General features: G+C 53.3%; 5 protein-coding genes across 5 annotated transcripts; all 5 read right to left on the bottom strand.

Annotated features, from left to right (window-relative positions):
• Positions 1–588: 588 nt before the first annotated feature.
• Positions 589–2759, bottom strand: CCM_05451 (uncharacterized protein; the record flags this gene model as incomplete). Its single annotated transcript, XM_006670595.1, has 4 exons — positions 589–1883; positions 1970–2109; positions 2174–2433; positions 2586–2759. The coding sequence occupies 4 exons, from the start codon at positions 2757–2759 to the stop codon at positions 589–591; spliced, it is 1869 nt and encodes a 622-aa protein (XP_006670658.1).
• A 7923-nt stretch (positions 2760–10682) lies between these two features.
• On the bottom strand, positions 10683–12343 carry CCM_05450 (aldehyde dehydrogenase family protein; the record flags this gene model as incomplete). The annotated part of the gene is made up of 4 exons (XM_006670594.1): positions 10683–10827; positions 10898–11331; positions 11410–11803; positions 11886–12343. 4 exons carry the CDS (start codon positions 12341–12343, stop codon positions 10683–10685), a joined length of 1431 nt encoding a protein of 476 aa, XP_006670657.1.
• A 1039-nt stretch (positions 12344–13382) lies between these two features.
• Positions 13383–15427, bottom strand: CCM_05449 (cytochrome P450 oxidoreductase, putative; the record flags this gene model as incomplete). The annotated part of the gene is made up of 6 exons (XM_006670593.1): positions 13383–13567; positions 13634–13735; positions 13817–14127; positions 14191–14321; positions 14385–14962; positions 15037–15427. 6 exons carry the CDS (start codon positions 15425–15427, stop codon positions 13383–13385), a joined length of 1698 nt encoding a protein of 565 aa, XP_006670656.1.
• A 717-nt stretch (positions 15428–16144) lies between these two features.
• Positions 16145–17399, bottom strand: CCM_05448 (uncharacterized protein; the record flags this gene model as incomplete). The annotated part of the gene is made up of 4 exons (XM_006670592.1): positions 16145–16288; positions 16518–16544; positions 16609–16643; positions 17129–17399. 4 exons carry the CDS (start codon positions 17397–17399, stop codon positions 16145–16147), a joined length of 477 nt encoding a protein of 158 aa, XP_006670655.1.
• A 1802-nt stretch (positions 17400–19201) lies between these two features.
• On the bottom strand, positions 19202–22285 carry CCM_05447 (Concanavalin A-like lectin/glucanase; the record flags this gene model as incomplete). Its single annotated transcript, XM_006670591.1, has 9 exons — positions 19202–19445; positions 19530–19978; positions 20090–20145; positions 20199–20937; positions 21026–21097; positions 21140–21243; positions 21362–21488; positions 21766–21844; positions 22164–22285. 9 exons carry the CDS (start codon positions 22283–22285, stop codon positions 19202–19204), a joined length of 1992 nt encoding a protein of 663 aa, XP_006670654.1.
• Positions 22286–25827: the final 3542 nt, after the last annotated feature.

Genomic DNA, 25827 nt, shown 5'->3' with positions numbered 1-25827 from the left:
TGGCTTTATCTTTAGTTGTATCTATCTATTGTATCATTCCAATCCTCCTAATATTTCTTGACTTGAATTGCTTAGAGTGCGAAACTAGACTATCTGCTCGGCCAATTCTTTTGTCATCCGCATGACAGGGTAAAGAATGGCAACTCTGTCCGACACGGAGCGGCCAAAAGCTGGCTCACCTGCTCGTAGTAAATGGAGACAAACACGGGGTAGACAGACAGTCACTTCACACAAAAAAAAACACACCATGTTTGGTTGTACGGATCAAGTCTAACATTGCTCATGTGTTCAAAGCTTCTTTTTGCATCATCGTGGTATCTGTAACGAGGAAAAACCCAAATCATCAATATAGCCGAACCTGGCTGCAAAGGGGGGAAAACAGTCCCCCATGGATGCAAAAACCTGTTTCCCAAAAACAATAACTCCGGCGGTGTAAATGCTACAGATTTAAAAAAAAAAAAACATCAAAGACGAAAAATGACGGAAAAAATACCCTGTGTAGTAGTAATGACCCTCTATGCGCCGTCAGAAACCCAAGTCATGCCGGAAGAAAACGGCTTGCGAACCACACCCCAGCTGCTGCATGCATCAGCGCTTTCTATACGGCTCAAACTCCTCCTTCATCGACTTCAGCCTGCCTCGCATGTTGAGCAAATTCTCAATCTTCTCCTGCGGCGGATGGGCAAGTGCTTGAATCTGGTAGTGCAAGGCTTCGTACTTGGCGTAGTACTCCTTGAACTTTGTCGCCCTCTCCAGCACTTCTCGGGGCACATTGGCTATTGCCTGACGCTTCGCAGTGTCTGCCCGACCCTCAAACTCAGCCTTGCGCTTCTTGATTGGCCGTCGGTGGTCCGACTCAATGTCAGATGCGTTGGTGGGTGGTGAAGTAGCGAGCGGCGACGACTTGATGGGCGATGTGTTCTTGGGCCGGGGCGCCGTTGTCTTTGTAGCGGGACGAGAAGCGTGTTGCATATCCGGCACACGGGACTTGAGCTTCGAGCTAGTCTGTGGCGGGGGCGGCCTCTGCTTTAGTCTCTTGGACAAGGGAGTTCCCGAGCTAGAACTCGATTCGTCTTCGTCGTAGTGAGGTCGCTTTACGGGAGCAGGTTTGGCCACAGGTTTGGCCACAGGCTTGGCAACAGGTTTAGCGGCAGGCTTGGGTGCAGGCTTGGGTGCAGGCCGTGCAGGAGGTTCCTTGCTGACGGTTGGCTTCGGATTCGGCTTCGGCTTCGATTGCGCGAGTGGCGCTTCGTCCCCAGACGAATCCGAGTTTTCAATGATGGCTTGAGACAAGACGCGTGCGCCGTTTGATTTGGCGGCAGCAGCCTTGGGCTTGGTCGGTGAAGGTTTGGGCATTGCGGGTTTCGACTTGGTAGTTGGCGCGGCTCGCTTCGGCTCTGGCTCTTTGGCTAGCTTCTTTGCCTTGGTGGCACTGCTGGAGGAATTCGTCCTCGACATTGGTTCGCCGCCAGCTCTGCTTCGGTCACTGGCGACACTGCGAGCATCTCCATCGTCTTTGGATGTAGTTGAGCTATCGTCTGCTTTTTGCACCTTAATTTTGGGGGCTGGCTGGGTCGGCCCCTTGGCCAAGGATGCTTGAAGTCGGCTCAGGCATTTGCCCTTGCCACGCTCTTCTTTTTTCAGCAACTTCTGCCATTCAGGCTCGAAGGCGGACAATCGCTGCTTGTCATATTGTCTTATAGCGCTCTCAATGGCTGTTTGCCGTTCTTCTTCGCTATCGTAGTCGTAATTCCATACGTCGAGTTCTTTCCAGTAGGTTTTCTTCATACTCCAATTCTTGGTGTCGGGGTGGAACTCGGCCATCTTCTCCAATGTCGACTTGAAGTCTTCCGGACGGCCGACCCATTTCTGTCGTAGGTAGTCTATTGACTTGTCACCGGTAGCGAGTTCATGAACAAGTGGCACTCTGTGTTCCTTGGCTCTTTCAACGGCCTGTTTGGCTGCTGACGGTGGGGGGCGGTGGCTGGAGACGGGGTGTGGCTCGGTGACGTCGCTATCGATCGGGGGACGGCATTGTAGCCTGAGAGAAGCTTGCTCTTGGCCTTTGTGGGCTTGGCAGCATTGGGGGCTCTCTCGATCATTTGAGACCTAGTAGCAAGTAAGTATAACCAGATTGGTTATAGAAGAGTCTGGCACGTGAACAGCGGCCTACCTTTCTTTGGCCGCCTCTCGAGCCGCCAGGCCATTTTGCAGCGCTTCAATGTCAGAATCCAGTCCAGAGTCTGCCGCCTTGTTGGAGGATGTCGCTTTTTGTTTTGGCTTGCTCTGGTGAGGCTTGGTATATAGATTGGTGGTGATGGGGAGCCTGGCTGCCTCTCGGGTTGAGTCGTAGGGTCGTGTCAGGTAGAGTTCGTAGGGCGAAGAGGTTTCGGGACGTGATATACGATGTGAGCTGTTGCCATAGTGTAAGGTCTGTATCCTGCGTGTTAGCACGGCGTCCATTATTCCCAGAAGCAGGCCAAGGCCAGGGCCAGGTTGGACTGCATGGGTTGACCAGTTGAAGGATATGGCAGAGCCAAGTTGAAGCAGACGTGGAATGTATGGGCAAGGATTGAGAGACTTACGGGAGTCTTGCCAAGAGCAAGTTGAATAGAGTTTCCATCGCGAGCCGCTCGGAGGAGGCCATCAACGACGCTGCCACTGAGGGAGAGAGCAAATGCCTGAGGCGGAAGAGGAGAGTCCGGAGGGGGAGATCTGGTGAGGTGCAGACCCGCCTCTGGAACTTTGAGGCAATCCATGGTGAGAAGTCGTGGTATGGTGTGATGGTTGTGGCGGAGCGGAAATGAGGAGTTGGAGGTTGTTGGGTCGGAGTGTGTTGTGTCGGAGGATGTTGAGGCGGAGGGCGTACTGTAGGCGAGGGTAGGAGTGCAATGCAGGGTCGGGGGAAGTCGAGGAACGAGAGCGAGAGCTGAGGCGAGCAAAATTGGGTAGTTTCGAAAAAGTTGAAATGAATTCGTTATAAGGGTTGCATAATGTATCGTACAGGGCCGGCCGAGAGTCTAGGTAGGAGGGTAAGGCGGAAAGCGAGAGACGGGTTGGGGGAGACGGGCAGCCGGCGATGGCTCAGTAGAGGTGCGGACCCCACGGGGCCAGCAGATGGGAGGAAGTGAATCACAGCCAAGCGGTACGACGCGATATGGTCAATGATGCTGTTGTACAGGATACGAGCGGCGTAGAGCAAGCTGGGGACCAGAAGAAGCGGTCGGGCGGGGGTGGTGGGAGGAAGAGGTGAGGTGAGAGAGTGAGGCACAAGGTCGGAGGTTCGAGATGGAGGAGGGTATGTACGAGGACGAGGAGCGAGTGGCACAGCCAGCACGAGGAGACGAGCGAGCGAGCCTGGGCTGGGGGCGCGGGCTAACTAGCCTGGGGCTTGGTGGCACGCAGTTGACCAGTCGTGCTGGGCTGGCCGTGGCACCTATTCTGGCCGTGTGGGTGCCAAAAGGCCGGGTACCTACGTGGGTAGGTAGATGGGGAGGCAGGCTGGTGTGGTAAAAGGTACGTGTGATCGGGTGGGGGGATTTGGCGAGGGAGAATGTATACATTGACAGGCTGGGGGCGGGCCTTGGTTGGGATTGGGCTAGGAACCTTGTAACTGAGTAGTTGCACTGCACACTGTGAGCAGCGCCGCGGCACCACCATCTGCCCAGTGACAGTAGTCGCTCTAGTGTACTTTGTACTGTTAGGCGGGCGTGTGGCAGCGCCATAGCGTGCGTGGACGCAGTGGAAGGAAGGAGGCAGTTGGAGGGTCAAGCGTGGAGTCGTGGAGTCGTGGAGCAAAGAGCGTGGCAGCCGGCCTGGGCCTTGTGCGGGAAGTGCAAGCGGGTGGATACTGGACAGGTACCTTGTACCTCTGTACCTCTGTACCTCTGTTCCTCTGTACCTCTGTACCTCTGTACCTCTCCATACTGAAGACCTGCCTTGTTCAGCATTTGGCAGACGAAAGAAAATTGAAAGAACAATTAAAAACAATGGCATTTTAAGAGTTCTTTGCATCCTCAGCACCGTGGTGCACATGTCCTGTCAGATGTCTGGTCTGTTTGCAGAGCCTTGCTTGCCTTTGCGCACCAGATGATTCCTGGATGGCGCCACACAACTGTTGCCCGCCCACACCCCACACCCCTTGAACAAGCGACATGACCAAAGTATCCAAAGTATCCGTATCCGTACTCTTGACATTGTTATTATTAACTACAAATTCGCAACGTTGTCCATGTAACTTGGCTACAAAATGCGTTCAAGGCCCAACGTACCACGGCGATGCAAAACAACACGCGCGCGCCCACAGCAACCCCCCTCTGGCCGGGTCAACAGTTGGTAGCACGGCGCATCGCCGCAACATGGCCGCAAGGCTATTCCTACAAATATTGCGCTTGTGTACCTCGAATAGAAAAAACATTGTGCCGTCGATATTGCCAACTAGTTGCGGAAATCCCAGGCGAGGAGGGAATGGGCGGCGCCACCGGGCAGTAGATAGATTAGTAGTCTTGCCTGTGGCCGAGTCGTGCGTGGTTCCGCCCTGATCAGAAGTGCCGGGCAACATGTAGCAACCAGCATGACTATGCATATTGTACCTGACAAAGTTGCGTAAAAATGGCAGAGAATACAACGGATATTACTAGTTGAATAAGCAACAAGCTAGTTATGCGTAGATATGTACGGATACATGGTGAGGGTAAACAAGATGGTGGCAAAAATCAGCTGGTGTCGCGGCCCGTGGTGGGCGCTGTGGGTTTTTAACAGGTACCTTACTTAGGTACCTACTAACCGGTAGGAGGTAGTTGTCGCAGCCCAGCCAGCCGCAAGCGCGAATGGAAGCTAATAACTAATAATACAGAGGTTGATGAGTACGCAACTGGCAAACTACCTGATAACATGTCTCTCCCGTACTTACTTATGGATATGTACCAGTCCATCAATAACGGCCTGCAGGGTCTATTGGGCGTCGATTGCGAGGTACATACACCCACTGTAGGCACATAAATTAGTAGGTCTACACACCCCAAACAAGGTTTTTTTTTTTTTTACAGCGGCGTAGCCTTACTACAGCGGCCGGCGGCAGTTTATTTAGAGCCTCTTAACCTCACCACTGGCCGGTCAACCGGTCGAGTGCCTCTCCCTAGCTCCTACCTAGGTAGGTAGGAGGTAGCTTGCATACCTCTTTGTCTGGCCCATGACGACCCGAAAGTATTCATAGATGACGAAAGCCCTCTTTACCATGCGGGAGAAGAACAAGGTACGAATATGCGATGCAGAGGCCCGGCGTCTCCGTGTTAAAAGAGGGCCTCCATAAGACAAAGTGCTGCACCTGCTCCGAGGCTGCGGCGTGTGCTGGTATACTGCACTACGGTGGTCACCAGGTACCAAAATACAACATCCAAAACTGGCCATAAATTGCAAGTGGCAGAGACATTTTTTTCTTCTCCCTCGCAATATTCATAAAAAGACAGCAAGCCACTTTTCTGCTACCTGTATCAGATGACAAATCGTTCCAACTCGGAACCCAACTGCAACCACCAAACAAAGACGCTGGAATCATCACCACACGTCCAACGAATCTGTACCCGCCCCAATCTCAAAGCCACCCGTCATTCCATCACCAGAATCTATCTGATGTGAAACCCAGGTCGCTCGCCCATAATAATTATAATAATAAACGAATCCCAGCCTCTCAAAGGGATTTCGCCGTGCCCCACACCTCTCTCCCTGCATTACTTTTGTAATCTGTAACTAATCTGTACGCCGTTCACACCCAGCAGCGATCCACAGGAACCAAGTCTTCAGCATGTGCCTGGAATTATTAGTGAATAAACTAACTATTAACTAGACTAACTAGTTCATTTGGTCAATGCCAAGCCCAAGATTCAGTTACTGCATGTTGCGTCAGCCTTTCCTTGACAGAGTGTGGCCAGACGAGACGATTTCTAGTTTCCCTCCTTTCACTCCTTACATGTGTAGAAAAAATAATTATTATTATTTTCAAAAATGGTCACCCTGTTCAGAGAGATACACCATGACAAGTAACTAGTCCCACCAGGTGTCGATTGCACAAAACTCTCTTTATTACACGGCGCCTACACATGACTTGAAACAATAAATAGAACCCGGCCACTTGGAACACCACGTTACCCAAGGATTCTCAGTTCCATCTCCTATACAAATTACAGCCCCGTCAACACAAAATACAACCTCCTCCCCATTCCTTCCGTCATACAGGACCTGCACCCGAGCACTCGTCAGAGTTTCTGAAACAGAAGCACCAAAGTGCCACCAGCGACCCTTTTTGTGCATATCGCCCAGCTTCAGCACTGACCCTGGCCGCGAGGGCACCCGTTTCAGGATCGACTTTGATAGCAGGGCATTTGCTCGAGTCGCGAATGAGGGGGATAAAAAAATGGAAACCCCATCTACCTTGTCCGGTCAAGGTTGTCGGACGACCACCGTTCTGCTGCCACCTGTGGAACCAAGACAGACATCGAGTTGAACTAACAAGGTCACTAGTTAGTTAGATTGGTTTGCCCGAGCCGGGAACCGTGGAAGCCGGTGTCGCCGTAGCAAACTGAACGTGTAGGGCAAATCGTCTCATAACCCCGTAGAAAATGGATTTACTTAGTAGGCTAGTTACTTGGGCTGGCTGTTCTTCCTCGGCAACTACGGGTGTAAAATCCCACGAGCTCGCCATCTGCGTCGTTCGATCTCGCTCTCCAGCTCTCCAAGGATAGCCACATCTGATTCGGCTGTGCTGTATGCCCGGTCCACGACTTATCCACCGGCGAGCCCCTCTTGTAACTATTAAGGTGTTTATCTGTCGATATACCAAGTAATAACAACACAACAATAAGGTGACTGGTGGGTCGCATGATAAAAGAGGAAATCTCGCCATTGATGGTTTGACCTGGATGGGTTTTGATGTCATGTCGCTCTCAGGAAAAAGCAGAATGGCGGCGCACGTGTTTGCATGAGCACTGCGCCATCATCCATTGCCGAGTTAATTGCCTAATTAATTGCCTAATTACTCAAGAGACCACATGCCAACCGCTTCAGCAACTGCTTGGTACCGCAAGTCATGACAGCCGTCGGTAATACTGCCAACTACCTCGTCCACCACGTCCAACGCATAAATAGTTAGTTGGTCAGCTTCTTGCCTCACACTTTGGTCAGCTTCCAGCTGAGCTCAAGTTGTTCCGCCGAGCAGCATTGTCTTACAGCGTCTCCACAGCCATGGCGAATCGGCGAGTCGCACTCGGTACGTTACCGGGGGGGGGCCTGGCCTGGCTGCTTGACGGTTATGCCCGTGCTGGCAACTCGGTGCGCATTGCGGGCTCAATTCGCCGTCCCTGCTGTCTGCCTGCCCGCTGTATACAAGTTCTGCATTGATTCGAGCCCCCTGGTACCTGAATGAGCGTTGCGTGCCTGGCCTGGCCTGGCCAACAAGCAGCCTGGGGGCACAGCGCAGAGCGTCATCGGCATCGTGGACCAGCGGACTGGTCCGCTTGCATGAACAATCAAACCGGTTATAGCGTCTTTTGATGTTCCCTTGCCCATCCATTGCATCCCACACTGTGTGTATGCCCACTTGCCGGCGCCTGCCCACCGAACTTGGCCAACTAGAGGCACGCCCTCTGCTCCGTGCAGTGGCCAAACAAGGCTTGCAAGTGCCGGCGACTGCCCATGGGAGCGAGCAACAGGCATCTTGCTAACGAATCTCGAGCGATACAAACGTATGCGAGTTGGGTGCGTGTACTGCGTCAAAGAGATGGGCTCAGTATGCAAGTATTTACGTGGCGAAGGAAAGGCGCTGAAGAAGGCCAGTAAATATGAAAAATGAGGCGTAAAGTTGCCGGCGTCAGCCTCACTGAAGAAGGCCATATTATCAGTACATATTAAAAATGAGGTGTAGAGTTGCTGGCGTCGGCCTTACTCAGGTTACATACTGCCGACAGAGAGAGTTATGTATGATAACTACAGATAAGTTGCCACTCAACACATGCAAGCCAAGTCATGCTCGCCAAAGGCAACGTCAGTTGGCAGGCGGGGTCTGGTTGTCTCTTTTTCTTTCCTGCTTCTGCCGGACCATGCTCCATTATATAGCATGTAATGATGGACCATGTTGACCTGCAGTTATTACCGCTCGTGGTCTGACTTTTGTAGTTGCTTCGTACAAATTACTCTATCCAGGGCAGGACTCGGCCAGGCCGTCGGTCGCTCTAGTTACCCAGGATAGCTACCCGGCATATCCGGCTCCGACCGCCATCGGCTCACGGATTCTTGCCGTGCCTCGAATGCCGGGCCCGTTTTGGCAGCTGGCCACCATAAGTAGAGAACCTTACATCACATCTTGTACACCGGGGCCGGCTCTCCTAGGGCGCACTTTTAGCATCACATCTCCCGTATGAATGCCTCACCAAGGATGCACAGGAGCCAGTTAGAGACCATCTTTCGCCGCCGAACCCAACCCGGGTCAATATCTACAGCCTGACGGTACGCACTTTTCCCCGTGCAGCCACAACTTCTATAATCGGGTGTATAGGAGGCCCTGTGTATTACCATGATGGCCGAAATGTCTAGCGTATCGCTCATGTGCGCTGCAGTGGTACGTAGCACAGCATTTCATAAGTCGATTCCGTCTGTATTTTACGCTCGCGTCTTCCTACTCTCCCACAAGCAAGGTCCATCATCCTTTCACAATTGTGGCTAAACGTGAAGGGGGGGTAACTATGGGCATGGCTGCCCGCTCACCCGCAGACTGCCGAGCGACTTGACGCTCGCTTCCTTGTATTTCGTCAGCACACATGCGAGGAATTGCTGCAGCGCATTGGGCCGGATGCGCGGAATTTCGACAGCCCAGGAACAAGGAAAAAAACAAGAGCGGGGGATGCAAGTGAACCTTGAAGTCACCTGCCGCCTCGGGGCATTGCGCTTTTTCCAATCGTGGGAGACGAGTAAGCTGGTCAACGACAATGACCAGGAGGACCAGAGAGAGAGAGACGATGCGGAGCTAACTAGTTAATAACGTAGACTTCCTCGTCTTGTTTAACCGATGCAACGGGACAGACGACGCACTTGACCATATCGAGCCGCTAGCTTGAATTGGGCACCTGTTGAATTTAGTAATACTGTTGGCATTCAGTTGGCAACGGTACAACTCATCAAGAACGCCATCTCCACCACACTTGCTGGGGGGGGGGGAGGCTTTTCTTGCTGATCCTTGACCTTCCTTCTCTTTGAACCGCACATGTCTCGTCACTCCCCTCTTTCCCCCGCCAAGTAGCAATATGCAACGCAGACGAACCCGAAATTCACTAGACAATGTTTCAGCACCACAAGGCTGTTGCGCGAAAGCGATGCCTCCTCGTCTGTGCAGCGGACAACGGATAGGATCCCACTAGTCCCTTGGGGAACCCCTCAGGTGCGACAAGGAAAAAGCCCTCGATTGCTCTATATTATATGGAACCAAACTTGCGCCGCTCAAGCCAAGAAGAAGAAGAAAAAAAAAAGAGGCGGCCCCGAGTCAGGCCAAGTCGCAACGGGTTGCCAATTGTTCGACAGGATGCGGGCGGGCGGGCTGGAAACCTGGGGGCGCCACATTTTTAAACAACGAGTAAGAAAGAGAGAGAGAAGGGATGTGCCAACCTCTTGTGGTAAGCTGCTTCAACTGGTGGAGGGTTTTTTCGACCCAACTTGGAACAGATGGCGGGGGATGTCGTGGTGGCTTGGAGACGTCCAAGAAGCGCCCGCAGCTGAAGAAGAAGAGGCAGTCATTGTGGCTTGCGCCAATCCGGACTAATGATCATATTGTCACTTTCTTTGAAGATGTTTTTTGTAATCCCTAGACTAGAATTATGCGGGCGGATTCTGATGCGCACATGTTGCTTGCCGTGGCTACTGACTTGCAGAATAGACTTGGCCGACAATGCTCTCTCTCTCAGGTACACACACTTCAGGGTCTCCAAAAAAGATTCCCCTTAATTATTCATGCCCCCGTTGAAAGCATAAACAACCATGGGGTTTCACCAGCAAAGACTGGCCCAAATTGGCCGTTTTTGTCGCCAGTGGTGAGGCGACATCCGTGACCGGCGGCAAGACTTGCCGGGCCGGTTTCAGGGTTGTGCTGCAGTTTGCCGCATTCGTCCGTACCTAACAGCCGTCTATTTTCTTTGAGGAAGGTAACGTTTTTTATTGCTTTTGAAAGGGAAAGAAAAGGCCCTTGGTGCGAGAGAGTTCAAACTTCTGCTGGCGTAGTGTGTATGCGAAATAATGGTCATTTCATTGTTCTTGGACATGCACGTTGTCGTTGCCCGGATGAGATGGAAAGGGGGAAATAGATGGACGGACGTGGAACCGACGGGTAACAGCATGAATTGATCCCGAGACTCGAACAGGGGGTTTCGAGGATCCTCACAAGACACTTGCCACGTGAAGGTAAGCCATGCTGGATACGACAACTCACTGCCACGTGCAGGTTACCGATGTTGTATACGACAACTCACAAGAGCGTACTGAGCGTCGATGGCTTCATTCAGATCGATGTTTTGCCATGTATACACTGAAGTTGCTAGTAGTCACAATTGTAGACTAGATATAGCGTAGTCCTAGCCATGTATTGTTCCATCTGAAAAGCGAATCAAGCAACCCAGCCCGATCTCGACTCTCCATCTTCTCCCTCAATCCTTCCAAGTGATCGTCTTAGTAACCAGGAACTCTTCCAGTCCCATGTCGGCGTTGAACCTTCCCCAGCCGCTATTCCTGACCCCCCCGTGCGGGAGGACAGGCTCGTCATGAACCGTCATACTGTTGATGTGCACCGCCCTGTATTCGCCAGTCAACATCAGCATTCCAAAAGTCTCCGCTCAGCCGAGCCATGTCTTTCCCAACTTACCCCGACTCGATCCTCCTCGCCAGCGCAAAGCCCCGACGCAGGTCCTCGGTAAAGACGGCCGCCGACAGCCCGTAGCCGCCGCGGTTGGCCAGCGCCACGGCCTCGTCGTCGTCGCCCGCCGTCATGCACGCGGCCAGCGGCGCAAACAGCTCCTCGTTCCACACCGTCATCGTCTCGTTCACCCCGTCCAGGATCGTCGGGGCGACGCGCGTGTCCGCCGTTGTGCCGTCGCCGTCGCCGCCCCCGAGCACGACGCGGGCCCCCGCGGCGACGGCGCTCGCCACGAGCGTCTGCACGCGCGCCTTGGACGCGGCCGAGACGAGCGTCATCCTCTGCGCGTCCCTGTCCGCCTGCTGCAGAAGCTCATCCAGGAACCTGTCCCTGACGTCCTTGTGCACAATGATGCGATCCGTCGACATGCAAATCTGTCCAGACTATCGATTGCGGGTTGTCAGCAAAAACTCGGTTCATCACAAAACCCACAGAGAGAGTATAGGCGCTGCCCGGCATACATTCAGAAACGCGCCCGCGATGATGCTCCGCGCCGCCAGCGCCAGATCCGCATCCGCGCACACCACCGCGCTGTTCTTGCCGCCCAGCTCCATCAGGCACGGCGTGAGGTGCCGGCCGCAGCGCGCGGCCACGAGCCGGCCGACGGCCGTGCTCCCGGTAAAGTTGACCTTGCGGACGGCGGGGTGCGCAATCATGGCCTCGACGACGGCCGGCGCGTCGCGCGCCGCGCACGACACGATATTGAGGCAGCCCGGCGGCAGCCCGGCGTCCTGCAGCGCCTGGCCGAGCGCCCAGTAGCTGCGCGGGGCGAGCTCCGACGGCTTGAGCACGGTGGTGTTGCCGGCGGCGAGCGCGCATGCGGCGGCGCGGACGCCAAAGACGTACGGGGCGTTCCTTTTTGTTTTTCCCCAAACGTTAGCATTGCTTGCTCCATGTAGATGGCAGCGTTTACGTTAACCGACAGGCGCTCTCTCACCAAGGGACGATGCCCAACACCACGCCGACGGGCTCCTTGAGCACCATGGCGCTCCGCCCCTCGCCCTCCACCGCCGGCACGCTGCCGCAGATGGACGCGGCGCGGCCGGCCACGTCGCGCAGCAGGCGGATGCTCAGCGGCAGGACAAACTCCTGCGACGCGGCCACGTCGGCGCCCATCTCCCCGCGCATGTACCACGCCGCCACCGCGAGCCGGCTCTCGAGAATGTCCGCCGCCCGGAGCAGCAGGTCGCGCCGCGCCGCCGGCTTCACGCGCGACCAGCCGGGCAGCGCGGCCGCCGCGGCGTCGACGGCCCGCACGGCGTCGCCCTCGGTGCCCGCCGTGGCGGACCAGCATGTCGTCCCGGTGTGCGGGCTGACGACGGCAAACGTGGCCGGGCCGGTCTCTTCCTTCCCGTTGATGAGGAGTGGGACGATAAAGTTCTCATCGGCGGCCATTTTGTCCATTTTTCTTTTAGTTTCTCGTGTGTTTGTTTTGCTTTTTGGCTTGTCAAGTTGAGTGAGGGGCTTCAGATGAGTTGCGGTACTACCCTTCGAGGGAGCACAAGAAGTAGCTGGAAAGGACAGGACGAGCGGGGGGAGACGATGCAGTTCATCGAATGCACGACGATGGATCTCTATTCGGTGTGTGCCCGCCTCAGCCGGGTTGTCTCGGAACGCAGTCGGCCGGTCTGCAGTAGCTACGTATTGGACGTATTGGACAAGGCTCGAGTTAAATCCGGTAGCAGCTTCAAGAGGTTACAGTTTATTCTCTCGAATAGATACCGAGCATCTCTCATAACTTGACATATGGCACGGGATGCCCCCAGTAAGCTCCATCATCTTGCATATGCCCATCGCCAGCTTCTCCTCAGCTCCGCATCCGCTCCGATCAGCTTGATTGTGTCCAAACAAGAATTTGCTTCTACTTCTTTCTTCTTCTTCCAAGCATAATTCCACTTTCAAGACAGCGAAATGAAGCATGTTTGTCATTAGCACTTTACCCGGTGGCGCTGGTGACAGGATGCTACCTCAGCCACTCAGGCAGAAAACAACCATGAACATGCAACAGGTGGGTGGAAAAAGCCTCTACATGTGAATCCTTGGACTTTTACTGCCGCGGCCCTAGCACATTCAACACACAAGCCTCCATTAAGGAAAGGAATCTCTAGTGCGATCCGTCTACACCATGATCCCACCCCTCGGCGGCCCGACCCGTAAGTGGCGATCCCCCCCACGATGAGAAACGAGGGGTTGTGATGGTGATCAAGGCTAATACGTCATCGGCGCATTATATATCACACGTATATCACACGCATCGTCTTATTTTCCGCATATTCAGCTGTTTGAAGTTCTCCGCCGTCCAATTACATTTTTCGCTTAGCAGACCGTACTGGATGCGTGTCCAACTGCAGATGACCTGTCGTTTCAATATCCAAGTCCATGTCACATTTTCAATCAAAACCATCACATTTCAGGTATTGGCATGTGCCGCAGCTCATCTCGCTGTAAAGGCAAGCTCCAGCCTCGATGCTTCCAGCGTAAAGTGGTCTCTGAGACCACCCTCAAAGTCCTCGCTCGTGAACCCCGGCGCCAGCTCGACCGAGTAACGTCGCAGAATGTCGACAGTCGCCTGACGCAGCTCCGCCAGCGCAAACTGCTTTCCGGGGCACGAGTGTCTTCCTGCTCAACCACGGGGCTGCTTTAGCATGGTGATCCAACAGACCCATTCAGGTCCCGACGACGTACCGATAGAGAATGGATAAAAGGCAGATCGGTCAACGACAAGCTCCGGCTTCGTTGTCCATCGTTCAGGGATGAACTCCTTGGGTCTGGGAAATGCTTCCTCGTCTAGCCGCAGTCTCTTTTTAGCACATACGACACACATGATTGGGGTCATAGGTACCCGTTGGGCACAGATTGTGTACGTACTGCGGTGTATGAGATGGGTAGGCACCTGCACGAGGATGTTACCCGGAAGTCGTACATCACCCACCTGCAGCCCTTCTGGCGGCGTCTCCCTCTGCACGCCTGATATGACGGGCGGCCAGAGCCGCAGGGTTTCGTTGATGCACGCCTGGAGGTGGTCCAGCTTGGCGAGCAGCGCGGGGTCGAGCCCGTTGCCGCCACCGTCGCCGTACTCGGCTACATGCGCGTCAATCTCTTGCTGCAGCTTCTTCTGCGCCTCCTGGTTCACGGCCATTTCGTAAAAGAGCGCTTGTAAGGTCACGGCCACCGTGTCACTTATTTGACCCTACATCAGCACACGGAAAGAAATGTTCATCAACCTCAGTCCAGGCGCTTACCTCCCAGCGACGAGAATCAAAAACATGTCACCTTCGAGCACCATGCGCTGCTTCTCCGTCTGCTCCTCCGCGGGTGGGTAGTCCTTGAGTATGGCCGCAAAGAGACTCCGCGACGATCCGGGCGGTTTTTCCTACATTTTACCAGTGTCAGCTTATACAAACAATCACACACACGCATTGCATCATCACCATACCATCTGCGCTGCCATTTGCGCACGTAGCCACTTTCGAAAGACTTGAAACGTGGCGCCCATGACAGGCAGATGCTTCATCCAGACAAAGAACCACGGTATGTGGGCAAGGAGGCCAATGAGGTTCAGGCTCTTGGTGATGAGGTTCATGCAGTAGGTCGGTGTCCCGGTGGCGAGCGCGTCAAAGGACTTGTCAAAGGCCATCCAGCCCATGACCTCGAAGCTAAAGTAGTGGAACCACTTGCTGGCATCGAAGGTCTGGCCCCGGCTGGCTTCGATCCTGTCTAGGAGTTGCTGTGTCGTCTTGGCAAGGATTGGAGTGTACCCTCGAAGTGCTGTTTGGTTTCCGTTGGTCAACTTGAACAACCCCAATTCTTCTAGGGAAAGGGCGATGAAGAGCAAAAGCTTACCTGCTGAATTAAGCCCTTGCTCCCAAGACCTTCGCTGCCGGGCATAGCTCACCGGGTCTCTATTTGTGTGCAACGACGTCAGCGGCTTGGCCTGTTCATACCACGGACCCTTGGAACATTTCGACTTGGGCCCGTGAACAGCCTCCACAGCTTCCGGTTTGCAGATTGACACTGTGGACGGCCCTTTCGTTGCCACCTCGCCATTAGCCTACTCTGATCCGCAAGTACTGTCCGAGAACACTTACCGATCCGCACAATGTCGCCGTACTGCTCATGCAGCAACCGCAGCTCCTCAAACAGCCGGAACCGCCTCGACAGGTACGTCAGGTGCAGGCTCGACAGCCGCGCAGCCCAGGGTCCGGGATACCGGCACAGGGCGTGGAACCAGACGCGGTACGCGAGCATGCTGGCAAACACACCCGCCATGCCCGCCAGTTCGAGCGTCGTGGCAGCGTGCAAGGACGCCCACCAGCTGCCGCCGGCCGGCCCGGACGCGGCGTGCAGGGCGACAGCGGCGCCCACGTAGAGCAGCGCGGCGCTGACCATAATGTCGCGCGCGGCGCTGTCCCACTCGCCGCGGCGGAAGACGAGCAGATGGAGCGCGTGCCCGGCCAGGAAGGCAAAGAGGTGATTCATCATGGCAGAGGTGTGAGCGAGCGGAAGCGCAGTTTTGCAGTGCGAAGAAGAGGAAGATGGAGAGTTGAGGAAACGTATTTTGCGACGATGTTGGCATTTATTGCTGCACACTGCAGCAGGGTGTGGCAACAGGGGAGATGCATAGGAGGTAGGTAGGTCTGGCATCCTGTCACCCGATAGCGTGGGCGAGCTGAAGGGTCCTCGCGCTAGGCACCGCGTACATCAAGTCGGGATTGCTGTCATGGCTAACTGAAGGCGATTGGAAAGCGTCGTTCTCGAAACTTGAACGGCCGGCTCGGAATCCATCTCGACAAATTCAATTAGCTTCGTGGTAGCTGGCAGCAGTTTTAGCAGCTTCTCTACGTCAATGCGTTTCCAGGCGATAGTTCAGGAAGCAACAACCAATGTGCGGACAGTCGTTGTACACGTTGTGAGACCTCATGGTGCTATGCGTATGAGACTGTTTAAGACAAGTCAGCTGCGGGAAGCTCCGTTTTGTACCCTGGCCTCCTCAATCTTCCAAGCATTTTCATCTCACAGGCATTGCGTAAAGTCCTCGATAGAGAAATGATAGATTAGCCGTCTATTACTTCCGAATCACGTCTAGCTGGGAAGCCCTCTGGTATACATTCGTGCGAAAATCGAAACTTGATGGCAAACGCCGAGGAACCAATTTTATTCATTTTTGTCTTGATCTCGTCATCACACATGCCGTAATCATGCAGTGTCCTTAGGTTTGCTCATAGGCAAGCCTCTCGAGTAGTCTTTGTCATCGTATGATGTGTCGTTTCCAGCTTTACTGGGTTTTGAACAGGAGAATAGCGCAATGGCCGAGGTAGAAGTAGATGAAGTGTTTGGTCTCTATAGACAGGGTCAGTTGTTAGTTAATTATACACGCGTCGTTTGCCAGACTCGGATCGTACCGTGCGTGACGAAGCTGCCAAAGTTGCGACCAACGATGCAGTGCCAGGTAGGGCCTTTTCGCTCATCAAACTGCAGATCCAGACCATGTGTTAGAGCATTCATTGCCAAATCGAAGAGTATTGGTCGTATGATTTGAGCGTGTCTGTCGATGCTGCGGGTTACTAACCGTGCGCTTGATGTGTTGTGCAATGTCCTATCGTGCAGCCGTTAGCAAGTCATGTCCGGTGGGCATGCGAACAGTTCAGCGCTATGCATACCTTTTCAACAGTAAATTTGGACATGGCTTCTTGAGCTATTATAGACGTAAGTAACACCATAAGGCATGCAGCTCTCGTAGCCAAGGTGGCTAAACATGCCAGACATACCAACTTCAATGGACTCTTGTTGCATATCGTCGGTCTTTTGGTTCGACTCTGTCAGTTCCTGTCGGTTCGCGCGGCACAAATCATATTGACTGGATTCTCACCATATCAGCCGACTTGATTTGAGCTAATTCAGTAGCGTTAGCCGCGCCCCGTATGTTTATGTGCGTTGCCGAGGCCGTTGCAGGAACTGTGAACTGACCATCAAGCTTGTCCCTGGCCAGGGGGGTCTCGGAGGTTAACATCTTGTCCGCCATTGTGCTTCGCGAATGTGGGCTTTTTCCGTATCCTTTTCTTTGCAATGTATGCGACCTAGGTATGTCGTCTTGTATCAGCGTTTGCCGTCCGATTGTGTTGTCGCGAATCGGCGGCTGATTTGCCCCTGGAAGTTTCGACGAGTGGCGATGATACGTACGAGGCGGCCGGGGGTTTGTGATGGACGCAAATAAACGGAGAGAGAGACCTTGTTGCTGGGCTCTTGCAATGTTTCGGCACGCGACGAGCTGTCTGGGTGGTTGCAACGGTCGTTGGTAGGCAAGCCGGGTATCTGGGGGCGGTTGGAGCTGGGGGAGGGTCGCGTCTCTGGCGGCGAGCGCATCAAGAGAGAGGTGCCCACTCTGAGTGGTTGGTGGTTTCCTCGCACGTTCTGTGCGCTGTTTCGCTGCTGCCAAAGCTTTGCCGAGCATGTGCCTTGGCTTGCGGTGGAGAACCCCGCGGTGCACCAAAAAGGTACTAACCTACATACGCGAGTGAGGCCTGTTTTTGGACAGGGTACTAGACAGGTTGATTTTTTAACAGGTAATTTTCCCCTGTCACAACGCTGTTGACGTCTCTGACACGGCTTATAAAAAATATAGAGGTTTTTCTATACGTAGTAGCAGCCTAACAGCGTTGTGACAGGGGAAAATTACGTGTTAAGCGGAAAACGTGTCCAGTGCCCTGTCAGAAAACAGGCCTCACGCGCGTAGGTAGGTACATACCTCCCAGAGGAGGTACTAGGTATTACAGGGCAAGACGCCGCTGTAGGAAACGCTGACAAAGGCGTTGAGACGCTGTAACGGCTCAATTGGCCACTAACAACATTTCGATTAGCATTTTCAACGTCTTGGAAAATAAAAAGTAACCAAGTGAAGAAAGGCGTACGGAAGATTTCGACATTTCTTCCCTGATGCAGTCTTGGCAGAGGGGAATTGACATACCACTGTTGCTTGCATCACGCCGTGGTAAAGAAGGCTATTTACTTACCAACCGATCTGCACTCAAACACTGGCCATTATCAATACAGGTTCATCTATTTTCTGTTAAAAAGGAGGTTGGCCAGTGCTAGGTCCTGTCGATAGATGTCAAAGTAGAATAAAAAACACGCAACATTTTCCATCGTCCAAGGTCTGTCAATAAGCGACGTCATGTCAATACCGTAAACGTAAGTACATACAAAGCGGCTCGCTCCGATGCACGTGCCAGTTCGCATTAGCCAAAGGCCAAGACTGGATATAATACAAGCTGGTAGCTGCATCACTTGACAGAAAAAAAGGACAAGTCGCCGTCATTGGCAGCGTGGCTGAGCAATTCTCCCAGTTTCACGCCCGGGACAGGTTTTCGTTGGCGGGTTTCCGGAGCGTCGGAAGTGAAGACGGCGGCGCGCGGGCCACTCCCCACGAGAGACAAAAATAGAAAAAGGAGCATTTATTCAAGGCCTACATATTATTATACAAAAATCACTGGACAGGCAAACATGACTCGGCAAAAGCCCGCTCCAATAGCACAAAGGGCGTGTGGACAAAGAGGCCATCAACACAGCCACCATTCGCCGACGGGTCCGACGCGGGGCCAGGCCAGGCAGGCTTCAGAGGAAACAGGAGTGGGTGAGCAACACATCTCGTACATGCCACGCGTGATCTGTCCGTAGCCTTGCCTATTGTGATTACGTTGCTGCTGTCCCCTGCCTCCCCCTCCCCTCCTAACTAATTCACGTTTCGCTGAAACGACAGGGCATTGTCATGTATTCAGAAACGGCTCAAGTCGTATATACCCTGGCCTTGTAACGTCGATATGACAAGCACCCCCCGCCTTTGTGTGTAATACGAGATTTTGGTTGCGCGTACACGCTTCAGTGCAATCAAATTAGGGCAGTCTAATACGAGCTTTTTTCAATGGAACAATGCTCGCGGAGAAAAAGAGGGCGGTGGCTTGCAGGGTTCCCAGACAACGTGCATGTACGGAGTACAAATCAGAGAGAGAGGGGGTGCGTGATGTTTGCGGCTCGCTGCTATAAAGCATCGCTTATATCATTGAATAAGACTAATCGCAGTTCGTCGATGGAACGCGCTGGTGTACACCAAGTAAACATGTCTAAATTACCGGTTGATATCCACATTACCCCCTCATGAGAACCATGAATTGAAACAACAAATCAAGACAAAATCAACAGCAAAAACTCCGGGGACCCAATGCCGTTTTCAACTCCAATCTATCCAAAACCAGTTGCTTATTCTACCTGGACGGCAAAGTCGGGGCAGTAAAACGTCACGTTGGACGGCGAATCGTACGCTTCGGTGCCCATGCCGAATGAGCCGAGATAGGCCTCAGAGCTCGGGTAGCTCGAGTTGCCAGCCGTGAGGATGTATTCAATCAACGGGTACACATCGCCGTGAAACTTTTCCGTAATCGTTTTAGCCTTCCAGGTCAGGACGAACTGGCTGGTGGTGGGATGCTTGTCGGCATACAAGTCACTGCATCATCTGATTAGCACCATTCATCCTGGCTAAAGCTCATCGGAAATGCGCTGGGATACATCTGGTTGGGCGAAAACTTACAAGAGGACCTGCGCGTTCGTGGTAGTATCCTGCAGAGGTAGTGTTGTGACCACCGATGTCGTATCTTGGCCAATAACGTGCGCAGAAGGACCAATGGCAGCAAACCATATCATGATTTCGAAAGCTGCCTTTTCGTTGTTCTTGGACGTATCGCTGTTCGTGTCGGCAAACATATCAATGGCGACGTTGGTGTTGACGGTGGTGCCAGCAGCGAGGGTCGCTGTTTCGCTAGCCGTCGAGTTGTCGTTGCCTGTGACATACTTCCATTCAAAATCGACGAAGAGCTTCTTTATGGTGCTGAATTTCTTGGGAAATATCTTTTCGAGCTTGATGTTGGCGAAGGCGTGCACATTGTTTTGTCCTTGGGGAGCAGGAGTGTATGACCAGGTAACCTGGAATGGAGGAGCCAGCTCAGGTTTGGCATAAGTGCCATTGTTGTTGAAGAGGACCTGATGAGGGCTGTATTAGCTTCTTTCTGTGCAAGGTGAATTGACACAGTGCGACATTGCTGTGTGACAGCATCTGCCGTGCCTGTAGGCGAGAGGGTAGTTCTGACTTACATCCATACACATGCCGCTCTTTGCGCCGCTGGTGAGACCCCATTGATTGGGGTTGACTGTGCGACCATTAGCTTACAAGTATAAATGAACAAGAATAAAGAGGGCATACATGTATATTGTTGTTGACTCTTGTCCCAGTAATAACGCTGGGGGTTGCCCAGATCGGCAAACTGGGTGCACGCCGTGGCGAGTTCAACATTATTGTTCTTAGGCTTGGGTGCGCCGCCTGAGCCAGGCCCGGTACCGACGCCGCCACCGCCGAGGACGCTACCAGCGTTGCCGCCGCTCCTGTGCGCGTTTTGAAGCGGGAAGAGGACGCCGAGGGTGATGGCGATGGGGACGACGAGCATGCAAAAGCTCAGAATCCATTTGTAGCCGATTCCCATGGCGACGGCCGGGGGTAGGAAATAGAATAACGAGAATCGGGGCGAGCGAGGAGGAAGAAACGGTCGGCCGAGCGGTTGGAACGATTGTCGTCTTGTTTCAAGCAAATCTAGCCCAGAAAAGAGCAACCGAAAGCGACAGTGAGAGGTTTTCAAAGAAAAAAGAGTGGATGGAGTCGGCCTCCCAAAAGCGTCAAGGAGGTTGGCTTTGGGCGGCGCGCCAAAGACGAGGACGACGGGCAATGCAGCGGCGCGTTGGCGAAAGGTGATGGGCGGTTCCGTTGGTCTTGGGAGGGGGAGGAGGGCAGTCGTCGATGGTCTATTGATTTTTGGAGGGTGAAATGTACAGATGAGTATGTTCAGGCGAAGATATGCCAGGTCAGAATGGTGAGACCGAGACGGCGAAAACAGGGATGTGGAACCAGCTTCGCCGCAAGAGAGCAAGACGGGCAGCCAATTCGGGCGCTAAGCAGGGGAGGTCGCAAGCCAGAATGGCAGTTGTGGGCAGTACAGGAGAACCTGCAGGGCAGCCTTGCTGCTGCGTTACAGGTACCTGGGCGCCCTGAAGACGCTGGGGGCGTGGTGGTGTTTGGCGGGCCTGGCCAGCAGCGCTACCAGCAAGTACCTGTTTGTACGGCGGACAGCAAAAAGCTCTGGAACGACAGACAGCGGAGCTCGGCGGATTGAGGCATTGGCACAGGGAGCACCAGTGGATTTCTAGTGGGCTGACACGCTGTGGGGGGGCAAATGGACCCTGCTTTGCTGACTCTTCTGGTCAGGCGGACAGGGGTACTTTCGGAAGAGGGAGGCAACGAGGAAAAAAATCACAAAAAAAATTCAACTGGCGTGAGGCTAATGTAGCACCATCTCGGGTGCAAGGGCTGCTAACCGGGAACAGGCACCTGGCACAGAGGCTTTTTCTTGTCGTCGATGCATTCCTGGACGTCTATCGAGATCTCGTTCAATAACTGACTGTCATTTGTTTTCCCCAGCAAACAAAGCCAGATGGCGCCGGTCTATACTAAAATAATAATAGCCAAAGCGGTTGAGAGATGCAGGGGCAATTATCATTTCCAAGTTGCACGAATGTACGAATTATAATAATATTATTAGTCTGATCAAAAAAGGACCGAGCGACGCACGTAGCATTCAACCAAGGGGGGACGGACCAAGTAACGTTAGCCAACCACGGAACAGAGTCAATCAACAGCAAAAGGTTAAAAAAAAACTTGAAGTGATAAACAAGAAGAAAGGGCAAAAAAAAGGAGTCCGCGCCAGCCCGCCCGCTGGTACCTGCGTTTCCGGGTGGAGGAAGACGAGACAAAACCGCCATGGGACGATGCGATTCCAGAGACGCGTCTTGACAATTGAACTACTAACTTACCTACCTGTATTACCAGAAGATGGTGCAAGGCTGATCCCAACTAGCTCAGGGAACCTATGGCTGTGCTGTTCGTAAAAAACGACGCTCCTTGGTGTCTTTACTATAGTTAGCCTATCTATGCACGCAATCGTACTTGAATAGGACAGTTTCTGCTATTAAAAGCATATGATTTAGTTCGTGATGCTGCTTATGCCAAGTCAACAAGTAGTTATTGTTGGAAGCGAAGCTCGGGAACACACACATAAGACACAGTCTCATGTCTTGTCACCAACGACGGTTAGTCTCGTCTAGGTGGTGAGGCTCTCACTAAAAAACTCCAGTGCAAGAAGCCGCCGCCCAAGACCAAAATCGGGGTAGCGGATATGATTGACACGGCTCGTCAAGATGCGCGCCCATCGGAAGAAGGAAACCCAGAAAAGGGGACGGCATGACGATTGTGCAATGCTGCGAAGCCAGCACCTGACGTTTGCGGACTCTCTCAGACGGCGGACCGCATTACTGGTAACCCAAGTTTCCAACAGCAGCACTTCTCGCCAAAGAACAAACAGCCAACCCCGTGTTGGCAGAAGCTGGACCGCTGGAGCCGGCAGGCATTGGCCCGTCGCCCAATTACAGGGGGCTGGCTGCCTGCGATCCTAGTTGTGTAGCGCGCTAATCCAGGACCGGTGGGCCGGACGGCGGTGGGGCCATTTTGCCTTTTTTCTCGCCGATTTTGAACCAATGCCGCAAACGGTTTAGACCCAGCGGTGCCACTTTCTTGATTCTTTTTTAGTGTCAATCAATCGGGCTGCCATGGCCGTGGTTTCCGTCTCGCCTCGGTGGTGTGGTGTTTGCATATTGGGCAAGGCGGCCCCTACGCCTCTTTTGTTTTTTTTTTTTTCCTTTATCCCTTTTTATTCCCTTGACGCTGATGAGCAGCCGAGACCTGAAGAGCGCTGGGGAACAGCCGAAACCTCAAGAGACCACAAACAAGGAAAGAGACATCGACTGCTCAGTACTGTCAATGAATCACTTTATAGATTGGTCAAAGGCAGGGAGGAACAATGTCTTTTGTGTTTTCCCTGACCACAGCACCTTCGATGCCCTCCGTCGTTTCAACAGTGGAGCAGTGCCTCACGCACCACTGCAAGGTTTTGCGCATCCCCATCAGGCCCGTCCAGTTGGCGTAGAACCAGTGGCCATGCCACCCCCTGGCGGCAGAGATACGAGGGCGACGGCTTGAAAGTACCGTGCTGGTTGGTAAGGAGCTGTGTTTGCGCTGAGCTGTGCTGGGCGGTTAGTTATGGTTTTACCTGGTTTGCTGGGGTAAACCAACGACATGGCCACAAAGACCACCGTCTCAAGGACCCGTGGCGGTCGCAAATACAATACGTACGGACGGACACGTGCCTCGACATGGCAATGTATGTACCTTTGCGAGGGGCATGAGCAATTTTGGTGGTCATATCGTGTCATGCAATGCAACGCCTTGCCATCTTATTGATGGTGAACGCAAGGGGTGAGCCATTCCAGCCAGAGTTACAGCCGCTGCAAGACACTATAATATATAGTTACATATGGAACCAGCTTGGTTTATTTCAACTGATAAGGTTACAGAGCCTCATTGCATGGCGCTGTTATAACTGCAGTGCAATCAAATACATGGCGAGCAAGTAATAAAAACGTATGCAGAGCCCTGCATCGTACCACCGCGACGAACCCTTTGTCGACTTGACTATGCGTTTCTCCCTCTTCCAAGCATGACCTAACTAGACAAACAAGAACACAATGCGGTGCTGTTTATCATGCGTCGGTTCACGAACCGCCTGAAAAGGAGATTACTCCCTGAATCGTCGTAGCATTGGCTCGCATTTCGGACGAGATGCATTAAAATACAGACGGATACCTTGATTCAATGCGTATCTGCTCGCCAAGCCATGTATAGCTTTGTACCGGACTCTCCGCCCTCGCGTAATCTCTGATCTTGCCATTGGCTCACGGGAGCCCTGTCCGGTAGCTGCAAGCTTGCAGCCATATTCAGCCTTGGCGGTGCGAGTGAAGATTCCGTCTCAGCACGAGGTGAGGCTCCGCCGGGGAAATTTGGCGGCCTGCAGATTCCGGGAGAGACAGCGCGCCGCGTCACGGCCGAGTCTCGAGCACAATCACGATGCATCGATGACCTGTATTTCACAATTCCGCCGTCATTCCAGGCGACAGAGTAGGCCATGTACATGTACTTTTCGTAATGGGGGGTCCTCGGTTATTCCCACTGGGAAGTTGATATCTGAGTACCTCGAGATGGCGAATCAGCAAGATACAAAAATTGGATTGGTGGGGCGCATGGGCAGAGTCTCAGCGCCCCATTGTAAAACCAGCTGCGCCGCGCTCCAGCGTCCAGCGGGTGCTAAAAACATCCACCACGTCATGGTCGCCTACCAGTAATACGCCGGCTTGTATCCGTATCACTAATAAACTGATATTCGTACGTTTGCTGGTGAAATAACCAGTTAACTGTTCCACCGGAAACAACAGCGCCGATTGCCACTCGGCGCGAGTCGTCGGCCGCCCCTCCTGCGCCCTGGCCTGCAATATGTACCTTAGTAGAGGTACCAGGCAAGTCCACTACAAGCTTGCTGTACCTGCGCTGGGCTGCCCCATCAATCCCTTTGTGTGCGTGAAGCCACCCAGATCTCAGGGATTCTCTGCAGTGGATGCCTGGATTTTTCTAGTACCTCTGTTAATAAATGTTAAATAGGGTGCCTATTAGTGGATTGAGTAACTGTGGTGTCGCCCACAGAAAGATACGGCTCGCTGTCCGTTACATTTTTAGACTGCGGCATTGCCGTGGGATGATTGCCTAATTATTAGCGTGTGCTAGTTTTTTCTGCTTGTCCTTTCTCGACTCCCCTATTTCCGTGCACCTGCTGCCCTGACCTCATTGCGTGGGGAGGAGAGCTGGAGGCATTTCGGTGCCTGATTGCTGGATATAATCGCTCAGATGTAGTCATGGCCCAGGACTGCAGGTCCAATGGGCAGCTACAGCGGTGAGAGACTCGCAGCAATCGCCAACACAGGTACCTACCGTACCTACCGTACCTACCGTACCTACCAGGTAGTTACCAATGTTACCAAAGTAGGCACGCAAGTATACAAATACGAGAAATCCCTGGTAATGCTACATGTTGGCGGAAAATAGATACCTCGCCGACCACCCCTGTCCAGCCCTTGCCCCTTTGAGAGCCCACTCAAGTACGAAGTATCGCATCACGCCGCATTCGAACACAGCCATTCACCCGTAGATGCCGCCCGCTGCGGCCCAGTTGCCAGCTCGTCACCCCCCCCCTTCACTCTCCGAGCCTTTTTTTTTCCCTCGTTCTTTTTATTTTTAATTTTTAATTCTTCTCCCCCCCCAGTAGACCCGCTTTCCAAACGCCTGTCTCTCGCCCTCTCAAGTTCCCAAGCAGCGCTAGCATCGTTCCCAGTCCGCAAGCACCCCTTGCTCTCACTGGCTCTCACACCCTCTTCTCTGCCAAACTCAGACATTCTTCTTCGCTGCCACAACTTTTCTTCTTTCTTATCCTCTTACACACACGCTTCCCCCAAAGAACTGCTCTCAGACTCTCGCTCTTCGTCTCTTCCTCTCCAGCTGCTTTCATTAGCTTGGCCCGACACTCGCTCGTTCCGTTTTCTGTTACTCGCAGGCTGGGCGACAAAGAAACACCAGGCATCTCCTTTTTTCTCCGCCACCCGGTCTGCTTTCCATCGCTTATTCCGCTTATCCGTCTTTTTTCCGCCACTGCTTGCTATTACAGAAACACGTTGTCATTGCGGTTGCATTTCAGCAAGGGAAAACAACGTCAAACGGGCTCTCGCATCCCAAAGGGCACCGTGCTTGTTAGCCTGCGCTACCTGTTAGACCGTCTCGCCATCATTGATCCGCCTGTCTCGAAAAGGAGCGCGCTGCAAGGAATGCAATTCCTCCCATCGGCAAA

This window comes from Cordyceps militaris, assembly GCF_000225605.1.
Source record: "Cordyceps militaris CM01 unplaced genomic scaffold CCM_S00004, whole genome shotgun sequence".
NCBI classification, from domain to species: Eukaryota; Fungi; Ascomycota; class Sordariomycetes; order Hypocreales; family Cordycipitaceae; genus Cordyceps; species Cordyceps militaris.
Note: the sequence above shows the minus strand (reverse complement) of the source record. Positions and strands in the feature narration are given on the sequence as shown.